A 26,263-nucleotide genomic window follows, 5' to 3' on the forward strand; every position below is an offset into this window, starting at 1 on the left:
TTATTGTAAGCACGATTGTCGCTAACCATGAGGCAGGCCAAATCAGCATGGGTTCGACTCCTTGGCTAGTCGCAGTATTGTTATTGATCAATACCACTTGTTCGTGGGCACAATAATATATATATATATATATATATATATATATATATAGATAAACACACACACACACATCTGTCTCTCTCTCTCTCTCTCTCTCTATCTCTATCTCTCTCTGAAAGGAGACAGTGATTCACTCTTAACTGTACGTAATCATTCCATCTCTTACCTCCCCACCCCCACACTCCTCTAACCCAACCATCCCTGGCCCACATGGGAAAGCACCCACCCCCAGGAGCCCACCCCATAAACATCAACCCACCCTGAGGATAGGAAACCCACTGTCAATAAACTTATCTATTGGGTGTGATAGATTTTAACGCTTATGATCATGGTGGTATGGTAGTGTGGTTGGTGTGGTAGTGTGGTTGGTGTGGTAGTGTGGTTGGTGTGGTAGTGTGGTTGATGGTGTGGTAGTGTGGTTGATGGTGTGGTAGTGTGGTTGATGATGTGGTAGTGTGGTTGATGGTGCGGTAGTGTGATTGGTGTGGTAGTCTGGTTGGTGTGGTAGTGTGGTTGATGGTGTGGTAGTGTGGTTGATGATGTGGCAGTGTGGTTGATGGTGTGGTAGTATGGTTGATTGTGTGGTAGTATGGTTGATGGTGTGGTAGTGTGGTTGATGGTGTGGTAGTCTGGTTGGTGTGGTAGTGTGGTTGGTGTGGTAGTGTGGTTGGTGTGGTAGTGTGGTTGATGGTGTAGTAGTGTGGTTGATGGTGTGGTAGTGTGGTAGGTGTGGTAGTGTGGTTGATGGCGTGGTAGTGTGGTTGATGGTGTGGTAATGTGGTTGATGGTGTGGTAGTATGGTTGATGGTGTGGTAGTGTGGTTGATGGTGTGGTAGTGGTAGTGTGGTTGATGGTGTGGTAGTGGTAGTGTGGGTGATGGTGTGGTAGTATGGTTGATGGTGTGGTAGTGTGGTTGATGTTGTGGTAGTATGGTTGATGGTGTGGTAGTGTGGTTGATGGTGTGGTAGTGTGGTTGATGGTGTGGTAGTGTGGTTGGTGTGGTAGTGTGGTTGATGGTGTGGTAGTGTGGTTGATGGTGTGGTAGTGTGGTTGATGGTGTGGTAGTGTGGTTGATGTTGTGGTAGTATGGTTGATGTTGTGGTAGTATGGTTGATGGCGTGGTAGTATGGTTGGTGTGGTAGTATGGTTGACGGTGTGGTAGTGTGGTTGATGGTGTGGTAGTGGTAGTGTGGTTGATGATGTGGTAGTGTGGTTGGTGTGGTAGTGTGGTTGGTGTGGTAGTGTGGTTGATGGTGTGGTAGTGTGGTTGATGGTGTGGTAGTATGGTTGATGGTGTGGTAGTATGGTTGGTGTGGTAGTATGGTTGATGGTGTGGTAGTATGGTTGATAGTGTGGTAGTGTGGTTGATAGTGTGGTAGTATGGTTGATGGTGTGGTAGTGGAAGTGTGGTTGGTGGTAGTGGTAATGTAGTTGGTGGTAGTGATAGTGTGGTTGGTGTGGTAGTGGTAGTATGGTTGATGGTGTGGTAGTGGTAGTGTGGTTGGTGTGACAATGGTAGTATGGTTGATGGTGTGGTAGTGTGGTTGATGGTGTGGTAGTGTGGTTGATGGTGTGGTAGTGTGGTTGATGGTGTGGTAGTGGTAGTGTGGTTGGTGGTAGTGGTAATGTAGTTGGTGGTAGTGATAGTGTGGTTGGTGTGGTAGTGGTAGTATGGTTGATGGTGTAGTAGTGGTAGTGTGGTTGATGGTGTAGTAGTGGTAGTGTGGTTGGTGTGGTAGTGGTAGTGTGGTTGATGGTGTAGTAGTGGTAGTGGTAATGTGGTTGGTGTGGTAGTGGTAGTGTGGTTGATGGTGTAGTAGTGGTAGTGGTAATGTGGTTGATGGTGCGGTAGTGTGTGGTTGATGGTGTGGTAGTGTGGTTGATGGTGTGGTAGTGGTAGTATGGTTGATGGTGTAGTAGTGGTAGTGTGGTTGATGGTGTGGCAGTATGGTTGGTGGTAGTGGTAGTGCGGTTGGTGGTAGTGGTAGTGTGGTTGGTGTGATAGTGGTAGTGTGGTTGGTGTGATAATGGTAGTATGGTTGATGGTGTGGTAGTGTGGTTGGTGGTAGTGGTAGTGTCGTTGATGTGGTAGTGGTAGTGTGGTTGGTGTGGTATTGGTAGTGTGGTTGGTGGTAGTGGTAGTGTCGTTGATGTGGTAGTGGTAGTGTGGATCATGTGGTAGTGATAGTATGGTTGATGTGGTAGTGATAGTATGGTTGATGTGGTAGTAGTAGAATGGTTGGTGTGGTAGTGTGGTTGATGGTGTGGTAGTGTGGTTGGTGTGGCAGTAGTATGGTTGATGGTGTGGTAATGGTAGTGTGGTTGGTGGTAGTGGTAGTTTGGTTGATGTGGTAGTGGTAGTATGGTTGATGGTGTAGTAGTGGTAGTGTGGTTGATGGTGTGGTGGTGTGGTTGGTGTGGTAGTGGTAGTATGGTTGATGGTGTAGTAGTGGTAGTGTGGTTGATGGTGTGGTAGTGGTAGTGGTAGTATGGTTGATGGTGTGGTAGTGGTAGTGTGGTTGATGGTGTGGTAGTGGTAGTATGGTTGATGGTGTGGTAGTGTTAGTGTGGTTGGTGTGGTAGTGGTAGTATGGTTGGTGTGGTAGTGGTAGTGTGGTTGATGGTGTGGTAGTGTGGTTGGTGTGGTAGTGGTAGTATGGTTGATGGTGTGGTAGTGGTAGTGTGGTTGATGGTGTGGTAGTGTGGTAGTGATAGTGTGGTTGGTGTGGTAGTGGTAGTGTGGTTGATGGTGTGGTAGTGGTAGTATGGTTGATGGTGTGGTAGTGGTAGTGTGGTTGATGGTGTGGTAGTGGTAGTGTAGTTGATGGTGTGGTAGTGGTAGTGTGGTTGATGGTGTGGTAGTGGTAGTATGGTTGGTGTGGTAGTGGTAGTGTGGTTGATGGTGTGGTAGTGGTAGTATGGTTGATGGTGTGGTAGTGGTAGTATGGTTGGTGTGGTAGTGGTAGTATGGTTGATGGTGTGGTAGTGGTAGTGTGGTTGATGGTGTGGTAGTGGTAGTGTGGTTGATGGTGTGGTAGTGGTAGTGTGGTTGATGGTGTGGTAGTGGTAGTGTGGTTGATGGTGTGGTAGTGGTAGTGTGGTTGATGGTGTGGTAGTGGTAGTGTGGTTGATGGTGTGGTAGTGGTAGTGTGGTTGATGGTGTGGTAGTGGTAGTGTGGTTGATGGTGTGGTAGTGGTAGTGTGGTTGATGGTGTGGTAGTGGTAGTGTGGTTGATGGTGTGGTAGTGGTAGTGTGGGTGATGGTGTGGTAGTGGTAGTGTGGATGATGGTGTGGTAGTGGTAGTGTGGTTGATGGTGTGGTAGTGGTAGTGTGTTTGATGGTGTGGTAGTGGTAGTGTGATTGATGGTGTGGTAGTGGTAGTGCAGTTGATGGTGTGGTAGTGGTAGTGTGGTTGATGGTGTGGTAGTGGTAGTGTGGTTGATGGTGTGGTAGTGGTAGTGCAGTTGATGGTGTGGTAGTGGTAGTGCAGTTGATGGTGTGGTAGTGGTAGTGTGGTTGATGGTGTGGTAGTGGTAGTGTGGTTGATGGTGTGGTAGTGGTAGTGTGGTTGATGGTGTGGTAGTGGTAGTGTGGTTGAGGGTGTGGTCGTGGTAGTGGTAGTGTGGTTGATGGTGTGGTAGTGGTAGTGTGGTTGATGGTGTGGTAGTGGTAGTGTGGTTGATGGTGTGGTAGTGGTATGGTGTGGTAGTGGTAGTGTGGTTGATGGTGTGGTAGTGGTAATGTGGGTGATGGTGTGGTAGTGGTAGTGTGGTTGATGGTGTGGTAGTGGTAGTGTGGTTGATGGTGTGGTAGTGGTAGTGTGGTTGATGGTGTGGTAGTGGTAGTGTGGTTGATGGTGTGGTAGTGGTAGTGTGGTTGATGGTGTGGTAGTGGTAGTGTGGTTGATGGTGTGGTAGTGGTAGTGTGGTTGATGGTGTGGTAGTGGTAGTGTGGTTGATGGTGTGGTAGTGGTAGTGTGGTTGATGGTGTGGTAGTGGTAGTGTGGTTGATGGTGTGGTAGTGGTAGTGTGGTTGATGGTGTGGTAGTGGTAGTGCAGTTGATGGTGTGGTAGTGGTAGTGCAGTTGATGGTGTGGTAGTGGTAGTGCAGTTGATGGTGTGGTAGTGGTAGTGCAGTTGATGGTGTGGTAGTGGTAGTGCAGTTGATGGTGTGGTAGTGGTAGTGTGGTTGATGGTGTGGTAGTGGTAGTGTGGTTGATGGTGTGGTAGTGGTAGTGTGGTTGATGGTGTGGTAGTGGTAGTGGTAGTGTTTGATGGTGTGGTAGTGGTAGTGTGGTTGATGGTGTGGTAGTGGTAGTGCGGTTGATGGTGTGGTAGTGGTAGTGTGGTTGATGGTGTGGTAGTGGTAGTGTGGTTGATGGTGTGGTAGTGGTAGTGCGGTTGATGGTGTGGTAGTGGTAGTGTGGTTGATGGTGTGGTAGTGGTAGTGTGGTTGATGGAAGATGTAGGTTGTAGAAGAGACTACTAGCATCAACAACTCAGCTGGGTTAATAAGCCGGGATAACTCACTAAAGCCAGTGTGACTTCTTTCAGCTGAAATCCTGTAATGTTCACCTCCAGGATGCCACCCATAAGTCACCTAGTGCCCAGGTACCTACTTACTGCTAGGCGAAAAGAGACAGTGAGTTTAAGGAAACGATCTTCATAGCACTCACGGAGACAAAACTTACAAAGTTAATAACAGATGTGATCTTCCCAACTAGCTATCAGATCCTGAGAAACGACAAAGGAGCACAGATGGGGAGTTGCACTGCTCATCAAAAACCAGTGGAGTTTTGAGGAGATGGGAGGACTGAGAAGAAGGGAAGTAGTTGACTAGGTGTCCTATGGTGGTTATAGCAGTGATGTACAACCCATCACTGAACAGGAGAACACCAAGACAAGAGTATGATGAGAGCTATAGAGTGATGGTTGGTACATTAGCTGAGGTGGCCAGAAGGGCCCACATACTCAGGGCAAAGTTATTCAAGAAGATTAGTGGGAAAACCTGGAACCACATGGGGAGGGGGACCAGAAACATGCTGGAGGCGGTACTGGAAGATTACATGCATCAATATGTTAGGGACACAACCAGAGAGAGAGAGAGAGGACATCATAAACCAGTAAGGCTGGATGTCATATTTTGCAAAACTAAGAATAGAGTTTCGACATCTAAGTAAGGAGTCATTCAAGACACTGTACACTGTGTACTTCAGGCCCATACTGGAGTATGCAGCACCAATATGGAACCCACACCTGGTCAAACAGATAAAAAATTGAAGAAAGCGCAAAGATTTGCAACAAGAATAGTTCCGGAGCTTAGGGCCATGTCCTACGAGGACAGGTTAAGGGAAATCAAACTGACGACACTGGAGGACAGGAGGGATACCTGGAACATGATGACAAATTACTGCGAGGAACTGGACAGGTGTACAGAGACAGGATGTTCCAGAGATTGGACACAGTAACAAGGGGACACAGTTGGAAGTTGAAGACACAGATGAATCACAGGGATGTTAGGAATTATTTCTTCAGTCACAGAGTTGTCAGGAAGTGGAACAATCTAGAGAGTGAAGTAGTGGAGGAAGGATACATACATAGCTTTAAGAAGAGGTATGATAAAACTCATGCAGCAGGAAGTGGCTCAAATAGAGACCAGTGAAAAGGCGGGGCCAGGAGCTGTGATTCAGTACCAGGAACCACATACAGATGAGCACACACACACAAACACATATCAAACCAGGAGCTATGAGTCGACCCCTGCAACCACAAATAGGTGAGCACACATACACACATACACACATACACACACACACACACACACACACACACACACACACACACACACACACACACACACACACACACATACACGCACACACACGGGCACACAGCTGTGACTCGACCCCTGTAACCACAACTAGATGAGTACATAACTTACGTATAAGATTCGCCTCAACCAGGAATCGAACCCAGGTGCTCAGGGTTGTGAGAAAGAAGGTTGAGAATTCATATTCGCAATACACCGTTAATAAGGATTTATGAAGGAGACAACCCGGACACCAGCCCAGTACCTCCTGCGTCACCACCAGTGTGTACTGGTGGGTACTGGTGGGTACTGGTGGGTACTGGTGGGTGCTGGTGGGTACTGGTGGGTACTGGTGGGTGCTGGTGGGTTAATAAGGATTTATGAAGGAGACAACCCGGACACCAGCCCAGTACCTCCTGCGTCACCACCAGTGTGTACTGGTGGGTACTGGGGGTACTGGGGGTACTGGTGGGTACTGGGGGTACTGGGGGTACAGGGGATGCTGGTGGGTACTGGTGGGTGCTGGTGGGTGCTGGTGGGTGCTGGTGGGTGCTGGTGGGTACTGGTGGGTACTGGTGGGTACTGGTGGGTGCTGGTGGGTTAATAAGGATTTATGAAGGAGACAACCCGGACACCAGCCCAGTACCTCCTGCGTCACCACCAGTGTGTACTGGTGGGTACTGGGGGTACTGGGGGTACTGGGGGTACTGGTGGGTACTGGGGGGTACAGGGGGTACTGGGGGTACTGGTAGATGCTGGTGGGTACTGGTGGGTGCTGGTGGGTGCTGGTGGGTGCTGGTGGGTGCTGGTGGGTGCTGGTGGGTACTGGTGGGTGCTGGTGGGTGCTGGTGGGTGCTGGTGGGTACTGGTGGGTACTGGTGGGTGCTGGTGGGTTAATAAGGATTTATGAAGGAGACAACCCGGACACCAGCCCAGTACCTCCTGCGTCACCACCAGTGTGTACTGGTGGGTACTGGTGGGTACTGGGGGTACTGGTGGGTACTAGTGGGTACTGGGGGGTACTGGGGGGTCGGGGGGTTCTGGGGGGTGCTGGTGGGTACTGGTGGGTACTGGGGGTACTGGTGGGTACTGGTGGGTGCTGGTGGGTGCTGGTGGGTGCTGGTGGGTACTGGTGGGTACTGGTGGGTACTGGTGGATACTGGTGGGTGCTGGTGGGTGCTGGTGGGTGCTGGTGGATGCTGGTGGGTGCTGGTGGATGCTGGTGGGTGCTGGTGGGTACTGGTGGGTACTGGTGGGTACTGGTGGGTGCTGGTGGGTGCTGGTGGGTACTGGTGGGTACTGGTTGGTACTGGTGGATGCTGGTGGGTGCTGGTGGGTGCTGGTGGGTGCTGGTGGGTGCTGGTGGGTACTGGTGGGTACTGGTGGATACTGGTGGGTGCTGGTGGGTGCTGGTGGGTGCTGGTGGGTGCTGGTGGGTACTGGTGGGTACTGGTGGGTACTGGTGGGTGCTGGTGGGTGCTGGTGGGTGCTGGTGGGTACTGGTGGGTACTGGTGGGTACTGGTGGGTACTGGTGGGTACTGGTGGGTACTGGTGGATGCTGGAGGGTGCTGGTGGGTACTGGTGGGTACTGGTGGGTACTGCTGGTGGGTACTGGTGGGTACTGGGGGTACTGGTGGGTACTAGTGGGTACTGGGGGGTACTGGTGGGTGCTGGTGGGTACTGGTGGGTGCTGGTGGGTACTGGTGGGTGCTGGTGGGTGCTGGTGGGTACTGGTGGGTACTGGTGGGTGCTGGTGGGTGCTGGTGGGTACTGGTGGGTACTGGTGGGTGCTGGTGGGTACTGGTGGGTGCTGGTGGGTGCTGGTGGGTACTGGTGGGTACTGGGGGGTACGGGTGGGAACTGGTGGGTGCTGGGGGGTACTGGTGGGTACTGGGGGGTACTGGGGGTACTGGTGGGTGCTGGGGGGTACTGGTGGGTACTGGGGGGTACTGGGGGTACTGGTGGGTGCTGGGGGGTACTGGTGGGTACTGGTGGGTACTGGGGGGTACTGGTGGGTACTTGTGGGTGCTGGTGGGTGCTGGTGGGTGCTGGTGGGTACTGGTGGGTGCTGGTGGGTGCTGGTGGGTACTGGTGGGTACTGGTGGGTACTGGTGGGTACTGGTGGGTGCTGGTGGGTACTGGTGGGTACTGGTGGGTGCTGGTGGGTACTGGTGGGTACTGGTGGGTACTGGTGTGTACTGGTGGGTACTTCTGGGTACTGATGGGTGCTGATGAGTACTGGTGGGTGCTGGTGGGTGATTGTGGGTGCTTGTGGGTACTGGTGGGTGCTGGTGGGTGCTGATGGGTGCTGGTAGGTACTGGTGGGTGCTGGTGGGTGCTGGTGGGTGCTGGTGGGTGCTGGTAGGTACTGGTGGGTACTGGGGGGTGCTGGTGGGTGCTGGTAGGTACTGGTGGGTGCTGGTGGGTACTGGGGGGTGCTGGTGGTTGCTGGTGGGTACTGTTGGGTACTGGTGGATGCTGGTGGGTGCTGGTGTGTACTGGTGGGTGCTGGTGGGTGATTGTGGGTACTGGTGGGTGCTGGTGGGTACTGGGGGGTACTGGTGGGTACTGGTGGGTGCTGGTGGGTACTGGGGGTACTGGTGGGTGCTGGTGGGTGATTGTGGGTGCTGGTGGGTACTGGTGGGTACTGGTGGGTGCTGGTGGGAACTGGAGGGTACTGGTGGGTACTGGTGGGTGCTGGTGGGTACTGGTGGGTACTGGTGGGTACTGGGGGGTACTGGAGGGTACTGGTGGGTACTGGTGGGTGCTGGTGGGTACTGGTGGGTTCTGGTGGGTGCTGGTCGGTACTGGTGGGTACTGGTGGGTACTGGTGGGTGATTGTGGGTGCTGGTGGGTACTGGTGGGTACTGGTGGGTGCTGGTGGGTGATTGTGGGTGCTGGTGGGTACTGGTGGGTACTGGTGGGTACTGGTGGGTGCTGGTGGGTACTGGGGGGTACTGGTGGGTACTGGTGGGTGCTGGTGGGCACTGGTGGATGCTGGATTGTGGGTACTGGGGGTACTGGTGGGTGCTGGTGGATGCTGGTGCGTACTGGTGGTTGCTGGTGGGTACTGGTGGGTACTGGTGGATGCTGGTGGGTGCTGGTGGGTACTGGTGGGTACTGGTGGATGCTGGTGGGTACTGGTGGGTACTGGTGGGTACTGGGGGGTACTGGTGGGTGCTGGTGGGTGCTGGTGGGTACTGGTGGTTGCTGGTGGGTACTGGTGAATACTGATGGGTGCTGGTGGGTACTGGTGGGTGCTGGTGGGTACTGGTGGGTGCTGGTGGGTACTGGTGGGTACTGGTGGGTACTGGTGGGTACTGGTGGGTACTGGGAGGTTCTGGTGGGTACTGGTGGGTGCTGGTGGGCACTGGTGGGTACTGGAGGGTACTGGGGGGTACTGGTGGGTTCTGGTGGGTGCTGGTGGGTGCTGGTGGGTGCTGGTGGGTACTGGTGGGTTCTGGTGGGTGCTGGTGGGTGCTGGTGGGTGCTGGTGGGTACTGAGGGTACTGGTGGGTACTGGTGGGTGCTGGTGGGTGATTGTGGGTGCTGGTGGGTACTGGTGGGTACTGGTGGGTGCTGGTGGGTACTGGGGGGTACTGGTGGGTACTGGTGGGTGCTGGTGGGTACTGGTGGGTACTGGTGGGTACTGGGAGGTACTGGTGGGTACTGGTTTGTGCTGGTGGGTACTGGTGGGTTCTGGTGGGTGCTGGTGGGTGCTGGTGGGTGCTGGTTTGTACTGGAGGGTGCTTGTGGGTGCTGGAGGGTGCTGGTGGGTACTGGTGGGTACTGGTGGGTTCAGGTGGGTGCTGGTGGGTGCTGGCGGGTGCTGGTGGGTACTGGGGGTACTGGTGGGTGCTGGTGGGTGATTGTGGGTGCTGGTGGGTACCGGTGGGTACTGGTGGGTACTGGTGCGTGCTGGTGGGTTCTGGGGGGTACTGGTGGGTACTGGTGAGGGCTGGTGGGTACTGGGGGTACTGGTGGGTACTAGTGGGTTCTGGGGGGTACTGGTGGGTGCTGGTGGGTACTGGTGGGTGCTGGTGGGTACTGGTGGGTGCTGGTGGGTGACTGTGGGTGCTGGTGGGTACTGGTGGGTGCTGGTGGGTGCTGGTGGGTGCTGGTGGGTGCTGGTGGGTACTGGTGGGTACTGGTGGGTACTGGTGGATGCTGGTGGGTGCTGGTGGGTGCTGTTGGGTACTGGTGGGTACTGGTGGATGCTGGTGTGTGCTGGTAGGTACTGGTGGGTACTGATGGGTACTTGGGGGTGCTGGTGGGTGCTGGTACGTACTGGTGGGTGCTGGTGGGTGCTGGTGGGTACTGGTGGGTACTGGTGGGTACTGGTGGGTACTTCTGGGTACTGATGGGTGCTGGTGGGTACTGATGGGTACTGTTGGGCTCTGGTGGATACTGGTGGGTTCTGGTGGGTACTGGTGCGAGCTGGTGGGTACTGGTGGGTACTGGTGGGTACTGGGGGGTGCTGGTGGGTGCTGGTAGGTACTGGTGGGTGCTGGTGGGTGCTGGTGGGAACTGGTGGGTACTGGTGGGTACTGGTGGGTGCTGGGGGTACTGGTGGGTGCTGTTGGGTACTGGTGGGTACTGGTGTGTACTGGTGGGTACTGATGGGTACTGGTGTGTACTGGTGGGCACTTCTGGGTACTGATGGGTGCTGGTGAGTACTGGTGGGTGCTGGTGAGTGATTGTGGGTGCTGGTGGGTACTGGTGGGTGCTGGTGGGTGCTGGTGGGTACTGGTGGGTACTGGTGGGTGATTGTGGGTGCTGGTGGGTGCTGGTGGGTACTGGTGGGTACTGGTGGGTGCTGGTGGGTACTGGTGGGTGATTGTGGGTGCTGGTGGGTGCTGGTGGGTACTGGTGGGTACTGGTGGGTGCTGGTGAGTACTGGTGTGTACTTGTGGGTGCTGGTGGGTACTGGTGGGTGCTGGTGGGTACTGGTGGGTGCTGGTGGGTACTGGTGGGTGCTGGTGGGTACTGGTGGGTGCTGATGGGTGCTGGTGTGTACTGGTGGGTAGTGGAGGGAACTGGTGGGTGCTGGTGGGTACTGGTGGGTGCTGGTGGGTGCTGGTGGGTACTGGTGGGTACTGGTGTGTACTGGTGGGTACTTCTGGGTACTGATGGGTATTGGTGGGCTCTGGTGGGTACTGGTGGGTTCTGGTGGGTACTGGTGCGTGCTGGTGGGTACTGGTGGGTTCTGGTGGGTGCTGGTGGGGGCTGGTGGGTACTGGTGGGTACTGGTGGGTACTGGTGGGTACTGGTGGGTGATTGTGGGTACTGAAGGGTACTGTTGGGCACTGATTGGTACTGGTGGGTACTTTTGAATACTGATGGTACTGATGGGTACTGATGTTTACTGATGGGTTCTGATGGGTACTGATGGGTACTGGTGGTACTGATGGGTACTGATGGGTATTGGTGGGTACTGATGGTTACTGATGAGTACTGATGGTTACTGATGAGTACTTGTGGGTACTGATGGGTATTGGTGGGTGCTGATGTGTACTGATGGGTACTGATGGGTACTGGTAGGTACTGATGGGTACTGGTGGGTACTGGTGGGTACGGATGGGTAATGGTGGGTAATGATGGGTACTGGTGGGTACTGGTGGGTACTGATGGGTACTATTGGGTAATAATGGGTGCCATTGTGTACTGTTGAGTACTGGTGGGTACTGATGGGTACTGATGGGTACTGTTGGGTACTGGTGGGTACTGATGAGTACTTGTGGGTACTGATGGGTACAGATGGGTACAGGTGGGTACTGATGAGTAATGGTGGGTACTGATGGGTACTGATGGGCGCTGGTGGGTACTGATGGGTACTGTTGGGTACTGGTGGGTACTGGTGGGTACTGATGGGTACAGTTGGGTACTGGTGGGTACTGATGGGTACAGTTGGGTACTGGTGGGTACAGTTGGGTACTGTTGGGTACTGGTGGGTACTAATGGGTACTGATGGGTAATATTGTGTACTGATTAGTACTGGTGGGTACTGATGGGTACTGATGAGTACTGGTGGGTACTGATGGGTACAGTTGGGTACTGGTGAATACTGATGAGCACTGGTGGGTACTGGTGGGTACTGATGAGTACTGGTGGGTACTGATGGGTACTGATGGGTGCTGGTGGGTACTGAGGAGTACTGGTGGGTACTGATGGGTACAGTTGGGTACTGGTGGGTACTGGTGGGTACTGATGGGTACAGTTGGGTACTGGTGGGTACAGTTGGGTACTGTTGGGTACTGATGGGTACTGATGGGTACCGTTGGGTACTGATGGGTACTATTGTGTACTGATTAGTACTGGTGGGTACTGATGGGTACTGATGAGTACTGGTGGGTACTGATGTGTACAGTTGGGTACTGGTGAGTACTGATGAGTACTGGTGGGTACTGTTGGGTACTGGTGGGTACTGATGAGTACTGGTGGGTACTGATGAGTACTGGTGGGTACTGATGGGTATTGTTGGGTGCTGGTAGGTACTGATGAGTATTGGTGGGAACTGATGGGTACAGCTGGGTACAGGTGGATACTGATGGGTACTGGTGGATACTGATGGGTACAGTTGGGTACTGATTGGTACTGGTGGGTACTTTCGAATACTGATGGTACTGATGGGTACTGATGTTTACTGATGGGTACTGGTGGGTTCTGATGGGTACTGATGGGTACTGGTGGTACTGATGGGCACTGATGGGTAATGGTGGGTACTGATGGTTACTGATGAGTACTTGTGGGTACTGATGGGTATTGGTGGGTGCTGATGTGTACTGATGGGTACTGATGGGTACTGGTAGGTACTGATGGGTACTGGTGGGTACTGGTGGGTACTGATGAGTACTGGTGGATACTGCTGGGTACTGGTGGGTACGGATGGGTAATGGTGGGTAATGATGGGTACTGGTGGGTACTGTTGGGTAATAATGGGTGCTATTGTGTACTGTTGAGTACGTTTGGGTACTGATGGGTACTGTTGGGTGCTGGTAGGTACTGATGAGTATTGGTTGGAACTGATGGGTACAGCTGGGTACTGATGGGTACTGGTGAATACTTATGGGTACAGTTGGGTACTGATGGGTACTGGTGGTACTATTGGGTATAATTGGGTACTGATGGGTACTGATGGGTACAGTTGGGTACTGATGGGTACTGGTGGATACTGATGGGAATTGGTGGGTACTGGTGGTTACTGATGGGTCCTGGTGGGTACTGATGGATACAGTTGGGTACTGGTGGGTACTGATGGGTACAGTTAGGTACTGGTGGGTACTGATGAGTACTGGTGGGCACTAATGGGTACAGTTGGGTACTGGTGGGTACTGATGGGTACAATTGGGTACTGGTGGGTACTGATGGGTACCGAAGGGTACTGCTGGGTATTGGTGGGTACTGATGGGTGTCAGTATAGCTACTGAATTCCCCTATATGTATACTTCTATAGTATATTGTAGATCGTATCATCCATGTATATATTTGGGCTCCCTTTCAGTAGGCTCAGCGACTAGCATGTGTGACGTCACGTGATACACGTGTGTGTTTGAATCCCTGTAACTCCCTCAGTTCTCCACACATAGGACTAGAAACAGGACAGGCTGTCTGGGCTCCCACTTCTCACACTCTGCAGTATAAGTGTTACCATCCAACAAGTGTGTTTAACTCCAACCATCGCATCTCCACGAACCCTTTCCAACAAATGGTGCCAGCGGAGGGCCTGTAATTCTGACGATTACAGCGATTTCTCGAGATAAATTTCTACTGAGCTGGTCGCCATTTTCTGAATGCTTAGGCCTGCAGAGACGAGTGACGCTTCACATCCCAGTCAATCGTCCACCAGCCTGTTTGCTTCTGCTTATTGGTCAATCTGTGTCTCAGTGTTTTATCTGCTTATTTGCATTACTTCCGAGGGGTTGACCCGGGTTTGCAAATTAAGCCAAGCCACCAAGGCAGTCTGTGGGGGAAGTCAGCCCTACACTATCCAGCCTGTCTTAAGTACCTGCCTTGCCTGCTAGCCAGCTTTCCACCCCTGCTGTGCTCATCGTTACAAGTTCTCAAGCCAGTCTGTGTGACGGGTTAAGCCAGCCAAGCCAGCCAGCCAACTAACCCAGATGACTAACCCAGTACTCAAGCAAGCCACACGAGTTCCAGCCTTCACCATCACTTTGTGCTTCCAGTTCTAGCTGTTCTGAGTGCTTTACCATCCCTGCGGTGTCATGGTATTTTGTTGGTTTTTTAAGCCAGCCTGGCTTAGAATATTTTTTGTGCCTAGTGCGGGTGTCCCCAGAGTGACATACGCTGCTATCCCATCTTGGAGGCCCAGTCACCATGCGGTGTTCCACCGCGCGGTCTCACTCAACCATATCTCACCGCCACTATTTTTCACCCTTATATACGGGTCCTAGCACCTTATTTTACGGACCACACAGGGGGTCAAGACGCAAGATTGTTCATTCATCTCTGTGCGCCAACAAAAAAGTCTGCTGTGTGCGTCTATCATCGATTTAAGTGCAAAAACTTCGAGAATTCGCCGAGTAGTGCCGTGCCAGCCATGAGACTCCACCACTACTCTTCTCCACCACCATTCACCCTCAATTCTTCACCAACGTTCCTACAGTGATATTTTTATAGACATCTGCGAGTGTTGAGACAATTTTTCAGTGATTTTTAGTGTTATAGAGACATCTGCGAGTGTTGAGACAATTTTTCAGTGATTTTTAGTGTTATAGAGACATCTGCGAGTGTTGAGACAATTTTTCAGTGATTTTTAGTGTTATAGAAACATCTGCGAGTGATGAGACAATTTTTCAGTGATTTTTAGTGTTATAGAGACATCTGCGAGTGTTGAGACAATTTTTCAGTGATTTTTAGTGTTATAGAGACATCTGCAAGTGTTGAGACAATTTTTCAGTGATTTTTAGTGTTATAGAGACATCTGCGAGTGTTGAGACAATTTTTCAGTGATTTTTAGTGTTATAGAGACATCTGCGAGTGTTGAGACAATTTTTCAGTGATTTTTAGTGTTATAGAGACATCTGCGAGTGTTGAGACAATTTTTCAGTGATTTTTAGTGTTATAGAGACATCTGCGAGTGTTGAGACAATTTTTCAGTGATTTTTAGTGTTATTCAGTGACTCTTGATTAGACTCAGTGCTCATTACATTCTATTTCCAATATTTTTTTTTCTCTTCAGTGTTTAAATTTTCGTGGTTTAGTTTTGTCTGTTGTGTTGTGTTCACTTTTTATATATACGGGTAGTAAGTACTTTTCAGTTTTTCCCTGTTGTGTGCACTATATAAGCAATATAAACTTGTGTTTACACTTCACAATTATCTTGTGTTCACAGTATTGTGTTCTTTGCCTAGTAATATATACAGTGAAGTAACTTATCTTATACAGTGGACCCCCGCATAACGATTACCTCCGAATGCGACCAATTATGTAAGTGTATTTATGTAAGTGCGTTTGTACGTGTATGTTTGGGAGTCTGAAATGGACTAATCTACTTCACAATATTTCTTATGGGAACAAATTCGGTCAGTACTGGCACCTGAACATACTTCTGGAGTGAAAAAATATCGTTAACCGGGGGTCCACTGTATTCTGTGTCACAACTCAGTGTTGTCTCAGTTATTTTTTTTTCTCCCAGCATTTGTGTCCTCGCTGATTTTTTTTTATTCATTCATTTGCCTTTTTTTTCTACGTGTTAAACATTCTTGTGTTAATTCTTTTCATTTAGCCGATGTCTAGTTTGTCTTATCTCCACACACAATAGTGCCATTGTTTTGTTTGAAGCAAGACAATTATTTCTCAATTTTTTGTCAACACAAGACCTTATTGCAAGACAATTCTCGTAGTATTGTGCATATATTGTTGTGTTGCTGCATCACTGTAAATGTTAAACTTTCTCTGTTTTGTGTTTTATGCCTCTATTATTTTTTATATTTCATTGAACAAATTCACTCTTAGTGCAATTTTCAATTTTTTTTTTAAGTAAATCATTCTTTTGCTTGTTCAGTGTTGCTTAAGCTGCAATTAAGAGTTAAAGTGTTCAGTCAGTTCATTCCTTGATCATTTTTTTTATTGTTTTTGCAAATTGCATTTTCTTGTGTGTCAAACTTTTTTATTATTGCAATTTTGCCTCATTTGCAATGATTCTTGTGTAAATATTGTGCTGCCATTAATTTTTTTCTTTAAAAATTTTTGAATGTAGTGTTGTGTTGCGCAGAACTTTTTGATTAGTAATTGTTCATTGCAATATTGCTACAGTTTATTTCAGTGCAATATTCTGTGAGTTCAGTTTTATATTTTTTGTTCTATACATTATATTTTATTCTTTGTGTGTCATTTTATTTTCTTTTTAGTGAATTACTTTCTCAGTCTAATTTAATTTTGCACAAGATTTATTGATTCCATTATATCATTTTTTATTGATTTATCATTTATTGTTGAATTTCTTTATTGAATTGAAAGTAAAGACAACTCACTGTGCCATTAATGCAAATTAAAGTAAATTTGAGTAAATTTGATTTAAGTAAAGTACAATTTGTCTTGATTATCAAAGTGTTGTTTATCCAGTTGAGTATTTTGTTTTTATGTGAGTTTCCTTGCTCTAAAATGTGACTTATTTTTTCTTTACTTATGCACAATCATTAAGTATTTTTCTTCCCATTTAAGTTTACTGTGTTGTGTGTTCCCCAGTTATATTTTTTTTTTGCTTCTTTAAACTCTTGTTTCACATTTTGCAAGCATGTCTCAAGTCTTCTCGAGCGATGCCTCAGTACATTCTGCTAGTCGAAGCCATAATGCATCAGTCCAAAATTTGAGTAATTCCTTATGAAACGATAGACACATTCAGACTTCGAGCCTTCTCAATTTTAGCCGTGACCCTTATGATGCTATGCCGTTGTTCAATGGGAATCCAGACAACCTGGAAGCGTGGTTTACCGCTGTTCGTGCTAGAGCAAATGCCTTAGTAGATGGCCCCCTATCTGAGAGTTGTATAATTAGTATCGGAAAGGAGAGTTTAGCTCGTTCACCAGCCGCCTTGAATGTCTTTAACTTGATCCGGATGAAGGACTTTCAGGGTCTCACCAAGTGGGAAGATTATGAGCAGTTAATACGTAATTATCTTGACCCAGTGAGAGTGACTGATCCTTTCGTGGTCCTTAAGGAATTAGTGTGCACAGCGCCGAGGCCAGAGAAATCATTAGATGCGTTTGCTCTTTGTTTAACCTCATGTCCTCATTCGTTAGGGCTGGTCAAAATTCCAAATACCTTGTAGACGATGATAAATGAGCTCTTGAGGGGTTCGCCAAGTTAGCAGCATTTGGAGTTATTAAACAGTTAATGCCACCAACTTCCATGTATGTGTATAACTCCAGTCCCCTAACTGCCGCAAAGGGACCGCTTGCAGCCCTCATCCATGTGCGTGACTTGTGTCCCGAGGGAACCTTCCCCTATCGAAGGCCTACATCAGCCATTTTGTTTAATCCTGTACCTCCTTTTGTTTGTGCTACAACCAAAACTCCCGATCGAAATCACTCGCAGCTGTCATGCAAAGCTAGCATCAAGAGTTATCATTCCCGTGCTCGTAGCACATACAGTAAGCATAGTCAAAGAACCTGCTATAATTGTGGTTACCGTGGCCATATCACAGTAAATTGTCCTGATAGCCGCCCTAAGAGGCATCATAATGCTGATGGGTACCAGTCCGATCTGCCTTACTGTACTTATCACAGAATTCATGAACATGACACATCCGAGTGCAATGCTCTCTACAACCTTCAGTACTCTAGATCCTTCCATGGCCATTGCAACTGCAGAGCCAGAAGAGGAAATAGAGGTCGGGGTTCTCAGACTAACCAGAACCAGCCTCATTCTTCCAATTCGGGGGAATTCGAGCACCCCAGTCAACCCCTCCCCTGGTGACAGTAGGTGATAATGAATACACCATCCCCGTTCACAATTCCTTTGACGCCTTAAGCAGTCTCGAGAATGACAATCCCGCTGATGATGTTGCTTCACATGTCTCTGACGTAGACGATTTTGGGGATGGAGTGGAACATACCTTTTCTGATGACAATCCACCTTTTTGTTTGCACATAACTCCCAATGAAACGATAGGTCCTATAGTGCAAGCATCCATTCATAATGTGCCCGTTCATGTGTTCATGGACTCTGGTGTGCAAGTCAGTATTATCAGGTCTAGTTTGTTTAGGGATAAGCAGTTACGGCATGTCCTTCTCGTAGAACCGACTCATGTGTCCTCCCTTAGTGGAGTAGCTGGTTCTCACCTGCGTGTCCGAGGTCGGACTTCCCTCACCTTTTCTATCCAAGGTAGAGACTTCACTGCTTCTTTCCTTGTTGTCGACCAGATTACTTTCCCTGGTGACCTTCTGTTGGGATTTGCTTCCCTGAGAGACTTACATATTGTGCTCGACCCTTACCAAAGGCATGCCCAAATTGATGACTTGATCGCTCCATTTTGGGGTTACCAGCTTGGATCCGAGATCTGCCATACTGCCACAGAGTACGGTGTTTGGATTAAGTCCTTACAAGCCAGTGCGTTTTCCAGTAGCGTACCTAAGTGGTCAGGCACTGGTAACTCTGTCACTCCCATCTGTGTTACACCTACACCTTCAGACTTGCAGGATAGTGTTTCATTGCCTCAAGTGTCCGAGGACACTCAGACTGCCTCGAGTGCACAGCCTATCCCTGCAATGTCTGCTAGTTCAAGTAGTAGTTTCTCCACAGGGGATGCCTTGTCGGAGAACGATTACTTGAAACTAGTAATGCCATCTCTTGTTGATGTCACATGCCATCTGCAGAAAGACGCCTCTGTTGCGGCTAGTGCTCTCACTAGTGTCTGTTGTTGTTCCTAGTGTTCCAGATGGTGATAACATCCTAGTTGACAGTGATTCCTGCAAGGTCAAGAGTTTATTTGTTGAACCATCCTTACATGTTGTAAGAGACAGTAAGATCCATTTATTCCTAGCTAACACTTCTGGTCACAGTGTTCGTCTCAGAGCAAATACCAATCTTGTTGACCTGGTTCATTATCCTTACCCTGTTCAGGTACAGGATGACTTGTAATAATGGTAGAATTACCGACAATATGTATAGTAAAAGGACACAAGTGCAACTAATGTGACATTTTATTGTGGCAACGTTTCGCTCTCCAGGAACTTTGTCAAGCCGATACAAACAGTATATGGACACAGAGGGTATATAAAGGCACAGAGTGAGGTGCAGTACTTGTGAGGTACCACTTCGATGTTCACTAGTGGTAGTAGTAGTAGTAGTGACAATATGGTATCACAATATGCCATCACATAGTCTCTCCTGTTATACTACACAAAGCACATTACAGAGAAAAAGGCCTTCTCTACCCAGTCTGTATTTGTCCAACCTATTTTTATGTTACCCAAGTAATAGCTTTTATATCCTTTTACTCATGTACGAATTAATTGCTCTTCCATATTGTCACTACTACTACTACTACTACCACTAGTGAACATCGAAATGGTACCTCACTAGTACTGCACCTCACTCTGTGCCTTTATATACCCTCTGTGTCCATGTATTGTTTGTATCAGCTTGACAAAGCTCCTGGAGAGTGAAACGTTGCCACAATAAAATGTCACATTAGTTGCACTTGTGTCCTTTTACTTTACACAGGATGACTTGCCACCTGACCAGTGGGTCGGTGTTATTTCAACTAAGGAGACCTCATCCACTTCACTGGATCAATCCATCCCACCAGTTAAGGAGAAAGACTTAGCTCCCACTGACTTCCCAGAGGAGGTCAAGCGTTTGTTGACTCTGTTGAACAAACATCATAATGAACTTATTGTCCCACCGTATTCCACTTGAACCTGGTACTAGACCTATCTATATACCTGCATACAGAATGCCTCACTCCCAAGTTGCTGTCGCAGAAGAACTGATCAATCAGATGCTCGATGATGGAGTTATTGCACCTAGCAATTCACCCTGGAATGCGCCCTTGTACATAGCACCTAAGAAGGACGGTACTTGGTGCCCAGTGATTGACTTTAGGAAGTTAAATGCGAAAACTATTCCAGATCGCTTCCCACTTCCTGTATTTGGTGATCTTTTACGTAACATCGGAGATAACAAAGTCTTTTCGACCCTGAACTTGTTACAAGGGTTTTGGCAAGTCCCTCTCCACGAGGACAGCCAAGAGTTAACCGCGTTCTCCACTCCCACAGTTCATTATCATTTCCTCCGTATGGCCTTTGGGTTACGATCCTCCCCTATCACGTTCTCAAGGCTCATGACCAATATTTTTAGAGGTCTCATAGGTAAGGCACTTATGGTGTACTTAGATGACATAATCGTCATGTCTGAAGACGTGGATAAACATTTGAAAAGACTTGATGTAGTACTTGGTAAGCTTGAAGAAGCCAATTTTAAGATCAAACTGTCTAAATATAAATTTTTCAGATCAGAAATCAAATTTCTTGGTCACGTAGTCACTCCTAGAGGGGTTATGACTGGCCAAAGTAAAGTAACAGCAGTACTAAATTTTCCATATCCCAAAACTGCTGACGCCATAAGATCCTTTGTGAGCTTAGCAGGTTTTCATAGATCTTTCATTGCCAATTTTTCTTCCATAACAGCTACTCTGAGTTGCTTAAGAAAGATTCTCCTTTCGTTTGGACCTTCCGTCAAGAAAGAGCATTCCAAACACTAAAAGAAAAGCTAATGTCTGCTCCAATTTTGAAATTCCCAGATTTTTCAAAGCCCTTCTATCTGACAACTAATGCTAGTTCAATCAGCATAGGTGCCGTACTAGCTCAGAAGACTGATGGCAAGTACAGCACAGTTATATTTGCCAGTCGAATCCTTATGAAGGCTGAACATAATTATACAGTAACGGAGCAAGAAGCTTTAGCAATAGTATGGTCTTTAAAGCACTTCTGAGACATTATTTATCAGTACTCTGTTCATGTCTTGACAGACCATGCACCACTGATACCTTTATTCCAGAATAAACAACCTACTGGAAGGTTAGCCAGATGGACCTTGACTATCCAAGAGTTCATCCTACCTTTGAACACTTACCTGGCAAGTCAAATGTAGTCGCAGATGCTTTATCACGACATGTTAGCATAGTGACTGCAGACCCTCCATTTACTGTCGAGGACATAAAGAATGCTCAAAGAACATATCCCATGTGGTCTTGTGTGATTCGATTCCTTCTCCAGGAAGATCTTATTCTGACTGTGAAGCCACCAGCACCCATTAGTGACTTTGTCATGAGTCAAGAATTACTGTTTCGAACAGCCGAGTTGGGTACTCCAAGCAGAAGGGTATACCAATTAGTAATTCCACAGTCACTAGTGAACGTAGCTCTACAGCTAGTTCATGATGCACCAGGTGTTGCACACCCTGGTATGGATCGTTCTGTGAAACAAGCCAGAAAGAAATACTTTTGGCCACGTATGGCAATTGACATTTCTGAGTATGTTAAGAAATGTAATGTCTGTATGCAGCATAAAGGAAATGTCAATGGTCCTAATCCAATCCAAGTGTACCCAACCACTAGCGAACCGTGGGAAAGAGTTGCGCTTGATTTGTTAACCAATTTTAAATGTTCCCTCCAGGGTAACAAACATCTGTGTGTTATGGTAGATCATTTCACCAGATATTGTGAGTTAGTTCCTATTGCAGATAAAACTGCCGAGACAGTAGCTAAAGCGTTTAAAGAACGCATTATCTGCAGGCATACCACCCCTAAGTCCCTAGTAACAGATAATGGAGGTGAATTCTGCAGCGAGATACTTGAAAATTTGTGTACCTTGTACAAAATCTCTAAGTCAACCATTGTTCCCATCATCCTGTGAGTAATGGTTCGGCAGAACGAACAAATAAGAAAGTACTTGATGTTTTGAGAGCCACTATCAACCCCAATAGTGAAACTTGGGATGAAGTTATACCGGATGTTCAATGTGCTATAAATTCTGCTTACAATGCTTCCACAGGTGATACTCCACATTATGCATTGTACGGTGTAGACAAGCGTTTGCCTTATGAGTTGCTATATTCTACTCCGAAACCAAATTACAGCCCTGATGATTTCATAGCAACTCGTACCAGCATAGCCCAAAGTGTTTTTAGAAGAATCCGTGAAACACTTCATAAATCAACAACAGAATTTACTAGAGTAACTAATAGCCGTGCTAAGCCGACCAAAGTTAAAGTGGGTTCAAGAGTAATGCTGACTAATTTCAACAAAACATCCGCAGTGCCTAAGCTCGATCAAAAGTTTGTTGGTTCTTATCGAGTTGTTGAACATATCACTGGCAATAAGTATAAGGTTAGAGAAATTAGTACTGGTAAGTATAAGGAATCACATTTAGATCATATGAAGTTAGCATGTGATATTGAGGATGATATTTCTACCCAGACTAATGTGTCAGCCTCTGACAATCCTCCTGACTCTGTACCCTCTATCTCTAATACTCAGTCAGATAATCAACCCGAATGTCGTTATTCTTTGCGTACACGACAAGTGATGAGAAACCCTCAAGCATCTTTTGTAGATACTTGTTCAGATCGCCCTCAGTCAAGGCATGTGTTAGCCATTGCAAAAGAATTCGATCCACCCAAAGACGATAACCATTCTGAATATGTAAATCTTACCCTCGCAGAGTTGAGTTTAAATGTACATAGTCTGTATAATTAGATGTTCAAGATGAATGAAGTTGTCCACTGTGTTTGTTATTAGCTGATCAGTTTTTTTTTCAGAATATTTTTTTTTTACGTTCACGTTCCCTCCAAATTCTGAGATTAGCAGTAATGATCTGTGCACACCAGATCTGCCTTTGCTGTTAATTTACTTTCACCTTTGTAAGTATATATATTTATTCTTCCTCAGAATCCGTAGGGTGCATGAATACAGAGCGATTGATCAATTCCATCCTTTATTATACCATGATTTGTTCTTATAATTCATAATGCATTACGTTAACATCCATTACATTAACATCCATTACCTTAACATCCATTATGTTAACATCCATTACGTTAACATCTGTTACGATACCATCCATTAGTTCTAAGTTACATATGTCTTTGCCATTGTACAGAATCAGCCCAGAGCTACCTGCTTGTTCAGCCTATAGTATAGTATTGTATGTCGAGACGACATACGTAACATAACCGAGCTGTCAGTATAGCTACTGAATACCCCTATATGTATACTTCTATAGTATATTGTAGATCGTATCATCCATGTATATATTTGGGCTCCCTTTCAGTAGGCTCAGCGACTAGCATGTGTGACGTCACGTGATACACATGTGTGTGTGAGAATCCCTGTAACTCCCTCAGTTCTCCACACATAGGACTAGAAACAGGACAGGCTGTCTGGGCTCCCACTTCTCACACTCTGCAGTATAAGTGTTACCATCCAACAAGTGTGTTTATCTCCAACCATCCCATCTCCACGAACCCTGGGTACAGTTGGGTACTGGTGGGTACTGATGGGCATTGATGGGTACAGTTGGGTACTGATGGGTACTGGTGGGTACTGATGGGTACAGTTGGGTACTGATGGGTACTGGTGGGTACTGATGGGTACAGTTGGGTACTAATGGGTACTGGTGGGTACTGATGGGTACTGATGGGTACAGTTGGGTACTGATGGTTACTGATGGGTACAGTTGGGTACTGATGGGTGCTGGCGGGTACTCATGGGTACAGTAGGGTGCTGGTGGGTACTGATGGGTACAGTTGGGTACTGGTGGGTACTGATGGGTACAGTTGGGTACTGGTGGGTACTGATGGGTACAGTTGGGTACTGGTGGGTACTGATGGGTACAGTTGGGTACTGGTGGGTACTGAAGGGTACAGTTGGGTACTGGTGGGTACTGATGGGTACAGTTGGGTACTGGTGGGTACTGATGGGTACAGTTGGGTACTGGTGGGTACTGATGGGTACAGTTGGGTACTGGTGGGTACTGATGGGTACAGTTGGGTACTGGTGGGTACTGATGGGTACAGTTGGGTACTGGTGGGTACTGATGGGTACAGTTGGGTACTGGTGGGTACTGATGGGTACAGTTGGGTACTGGTGGGTACTGATGGGTACAGTTGGGTACTGGTGGGTACTGATGGGTACAGTTGGGTACTGGTGGGTACTGATGGGTACAGTTGGGTACTGGTGGGTACTGATGGGTACAGTTGGGTACTGGTGGGTACTGATGGGTACAGTTGGGTACTGGTGGGTACTGATGGGTACAGTTGGGTACTGGTGGGCACTGATGGGTACAGTTAGGTACTGGTGGGTACTGGTGGGTACAGGTGGGTACTGGTGGGTACTGATGGGTACAGTTGGGAACTGGTGGGTACTGATGGGTACAATTGGGTACTGGTGGGTACTGATGGGTACAGTTGGGTACTGGTGGGTACTGATGGGTACAGTTGGGTACTGGTGGGTACTGATGGGTACAGTTAGGTACTGGTGGGTACTGATGGGTACAGTTGGGTACTGGTGGGTACAGTTGGGTACTGGTGGGTACTGATGGGTACAGTTAAGTACTGGTGGGTACTGATGGGTACAGGTGGGTACTGGTGGGTACTGATGGGTACAGTTGGGTACTGGTGGGTACTGATGGGTACAGTTGGGTACTGGTGGGTACTGATGGGTACAGTTAGGTACTGGTGGGTACTGATGGGTACAGTTGGGTACTGGTGGGTACTGATGGGTACAGTTGGGTACTGGTGGGTACTGAAGGGTACAGTTAGGTACTGGTGGGTACTGATGGGTACAGTTGGGTACTGGTGGGTACTGATGGGTACAGTTGGGTACTGGTGGGTACTGATGGGTTCAGTTTGGTACTGGTGGGTACTGATGGGTACAGTTGGGTACTGGTGGGTACAGTTAGGTACTGGTGGGTACTGATGGGTACAGTTGGGTACTGGTGGGTACTGATGGATACAGTTGGGTACTGGTGGGTACTGATGGGTACAGTTAGGTACTGGTGGGTACTGATGGGTACAGTTGGGTACTGGTGGGTACTGATGGGTACAGTTGGGTACTGGTGGGTACTGATGGGTACAGTTAGGTACTGGTGGGTACTGATGGGTACAGTTGGGTACTGGTGGGTACTGATGGGTACAGTTGGGTACTGGTGGGTACAGTTAGGTACTGGTGGGTACTGATGGGTACAGTTGGGTACTGGTGGGTACTGATGGGTACAGTTGGGTACTGGTGGGTACTGATGAGTACAGTTGGGTACTGGTGGGTACTGATGGGTACAGTTGGGTACTGGTGGGTACTGATGGGTACAGTTGGGGACTGGTGGGTACTGATGGGTACAGTTGGTTACTGGTGGGTACTGATGGGTACAGTTGGGTACTGGTGGGTACTGATGGGTACAGTTAGGTACTGGTGGGTACTGATGGGTACAGTTGGGTACTGGTGGGTACTGAGGGGTACAGTTGGGTACTGGTGGGTACTGATGGGTACAGTTGGGTACTGGTGGGTACTGATGGGTACAGGTGGGTACTGGTGGGTACTGACGGGTACAGTTGGGTACTGGTGGGTACTGATGGGTACAATTGGGTACTGGTGGGTACTGATGGGTAGAGTTGGGTTCTGGTGGGTACTGATGGGTACAGTTGGGTACTGGTGGGTACAGTTGGGTACTGGTGGGTACTGATGGGTACAGTTGAGTACTGGTGGGTACTGATGGGTACAGTTAGGAACTGGTGGGTACTGATGGGTACAGTTCGGTACTGGTGGGTACTGATGGGTACAGTTGGGTACTGGTTGGTACTGATGGGTACAGTTGGGTACTGGTGGGTACTGATGGGTACAGTTGGGTACTGGTTGGTACTGATGGGTACAGTTGGGTACTGGTGGGTACTGATGGGTACAGTTGGTTACTGGTGGGTACTGATGGGTACAGTTGGGTACTGGTAGGTACTGATGGGTACAGTTGGGTACTGGTGGGTACTGATGGGTACAGTTAGGTACTGGTGGGTACTGATGGGTTCAGTAGGGTACTGGTGGGTACTGATGGGTACAGTTGGGTACTGGTGGGTACTGATGGGTACAGTTGGGTACTGGTGGGTACTGATGGGTACAGTTGGGTACTGGTGGGTACTGATGGGTACAGTTGGGTAGTGGTGGGTACTGATGGGTACAGTTGGGTACTGGTGGGTACTGATGGGTACAGTTGGGTACTGGTGGATACTGATGGGTACAGTTGGGTACTGGTGGGTACTGATGGGTACAGTTGGGTACTGGTGGGTACTGATGGGTACAGTTGGGTACTGGTGGGCACTGATGGGTACAGTTGGGTACTGGTGGG

General features: G+C 48.5%; 1 protein-coding gene across 1 annotated transcript in view; it reads right to left on the reverse strand.

Annotated features, from left to right (window-relative positions):
• The window catches only part of LOC128703878 (uncharacterized), a gene marked incomplete in the record, with an annotated part of 119,478 nt that extends 105,359 nt beyond the window's left edge, over positions 1-14,119 (reverse strand). The window contains 3 exon segments of the mRNA XM_070104936.1: positions 11,385-11,873; positions 12,235-13,210; positions 14,036-14,119. Of these exon segments, the coding sequence (XP_069961037.1) occupies positions 11,385-11,873; positions 12,235-13,210; positions 14,036-14,119 (1,549 nt within the window).
• Between the last annotated feature and the right edge of the window lie 12,144 nt (positions 14,120-26,263).

This window comes from Cherax quadricarinatus, chromosome 95 (assembly GCF_038502225.1).
Source record: "Cherax quadricarinatus isolate ZL_2023a chromosome 95, ASM3850222v1, whole genome shotgun sequence".
Lineage (NCBI taxonomy): Eukaryota > Metazoa > Arthropoda > Malacostraca > Decapoda > Parastacidae > Cherax > Cherax quadricarinatus.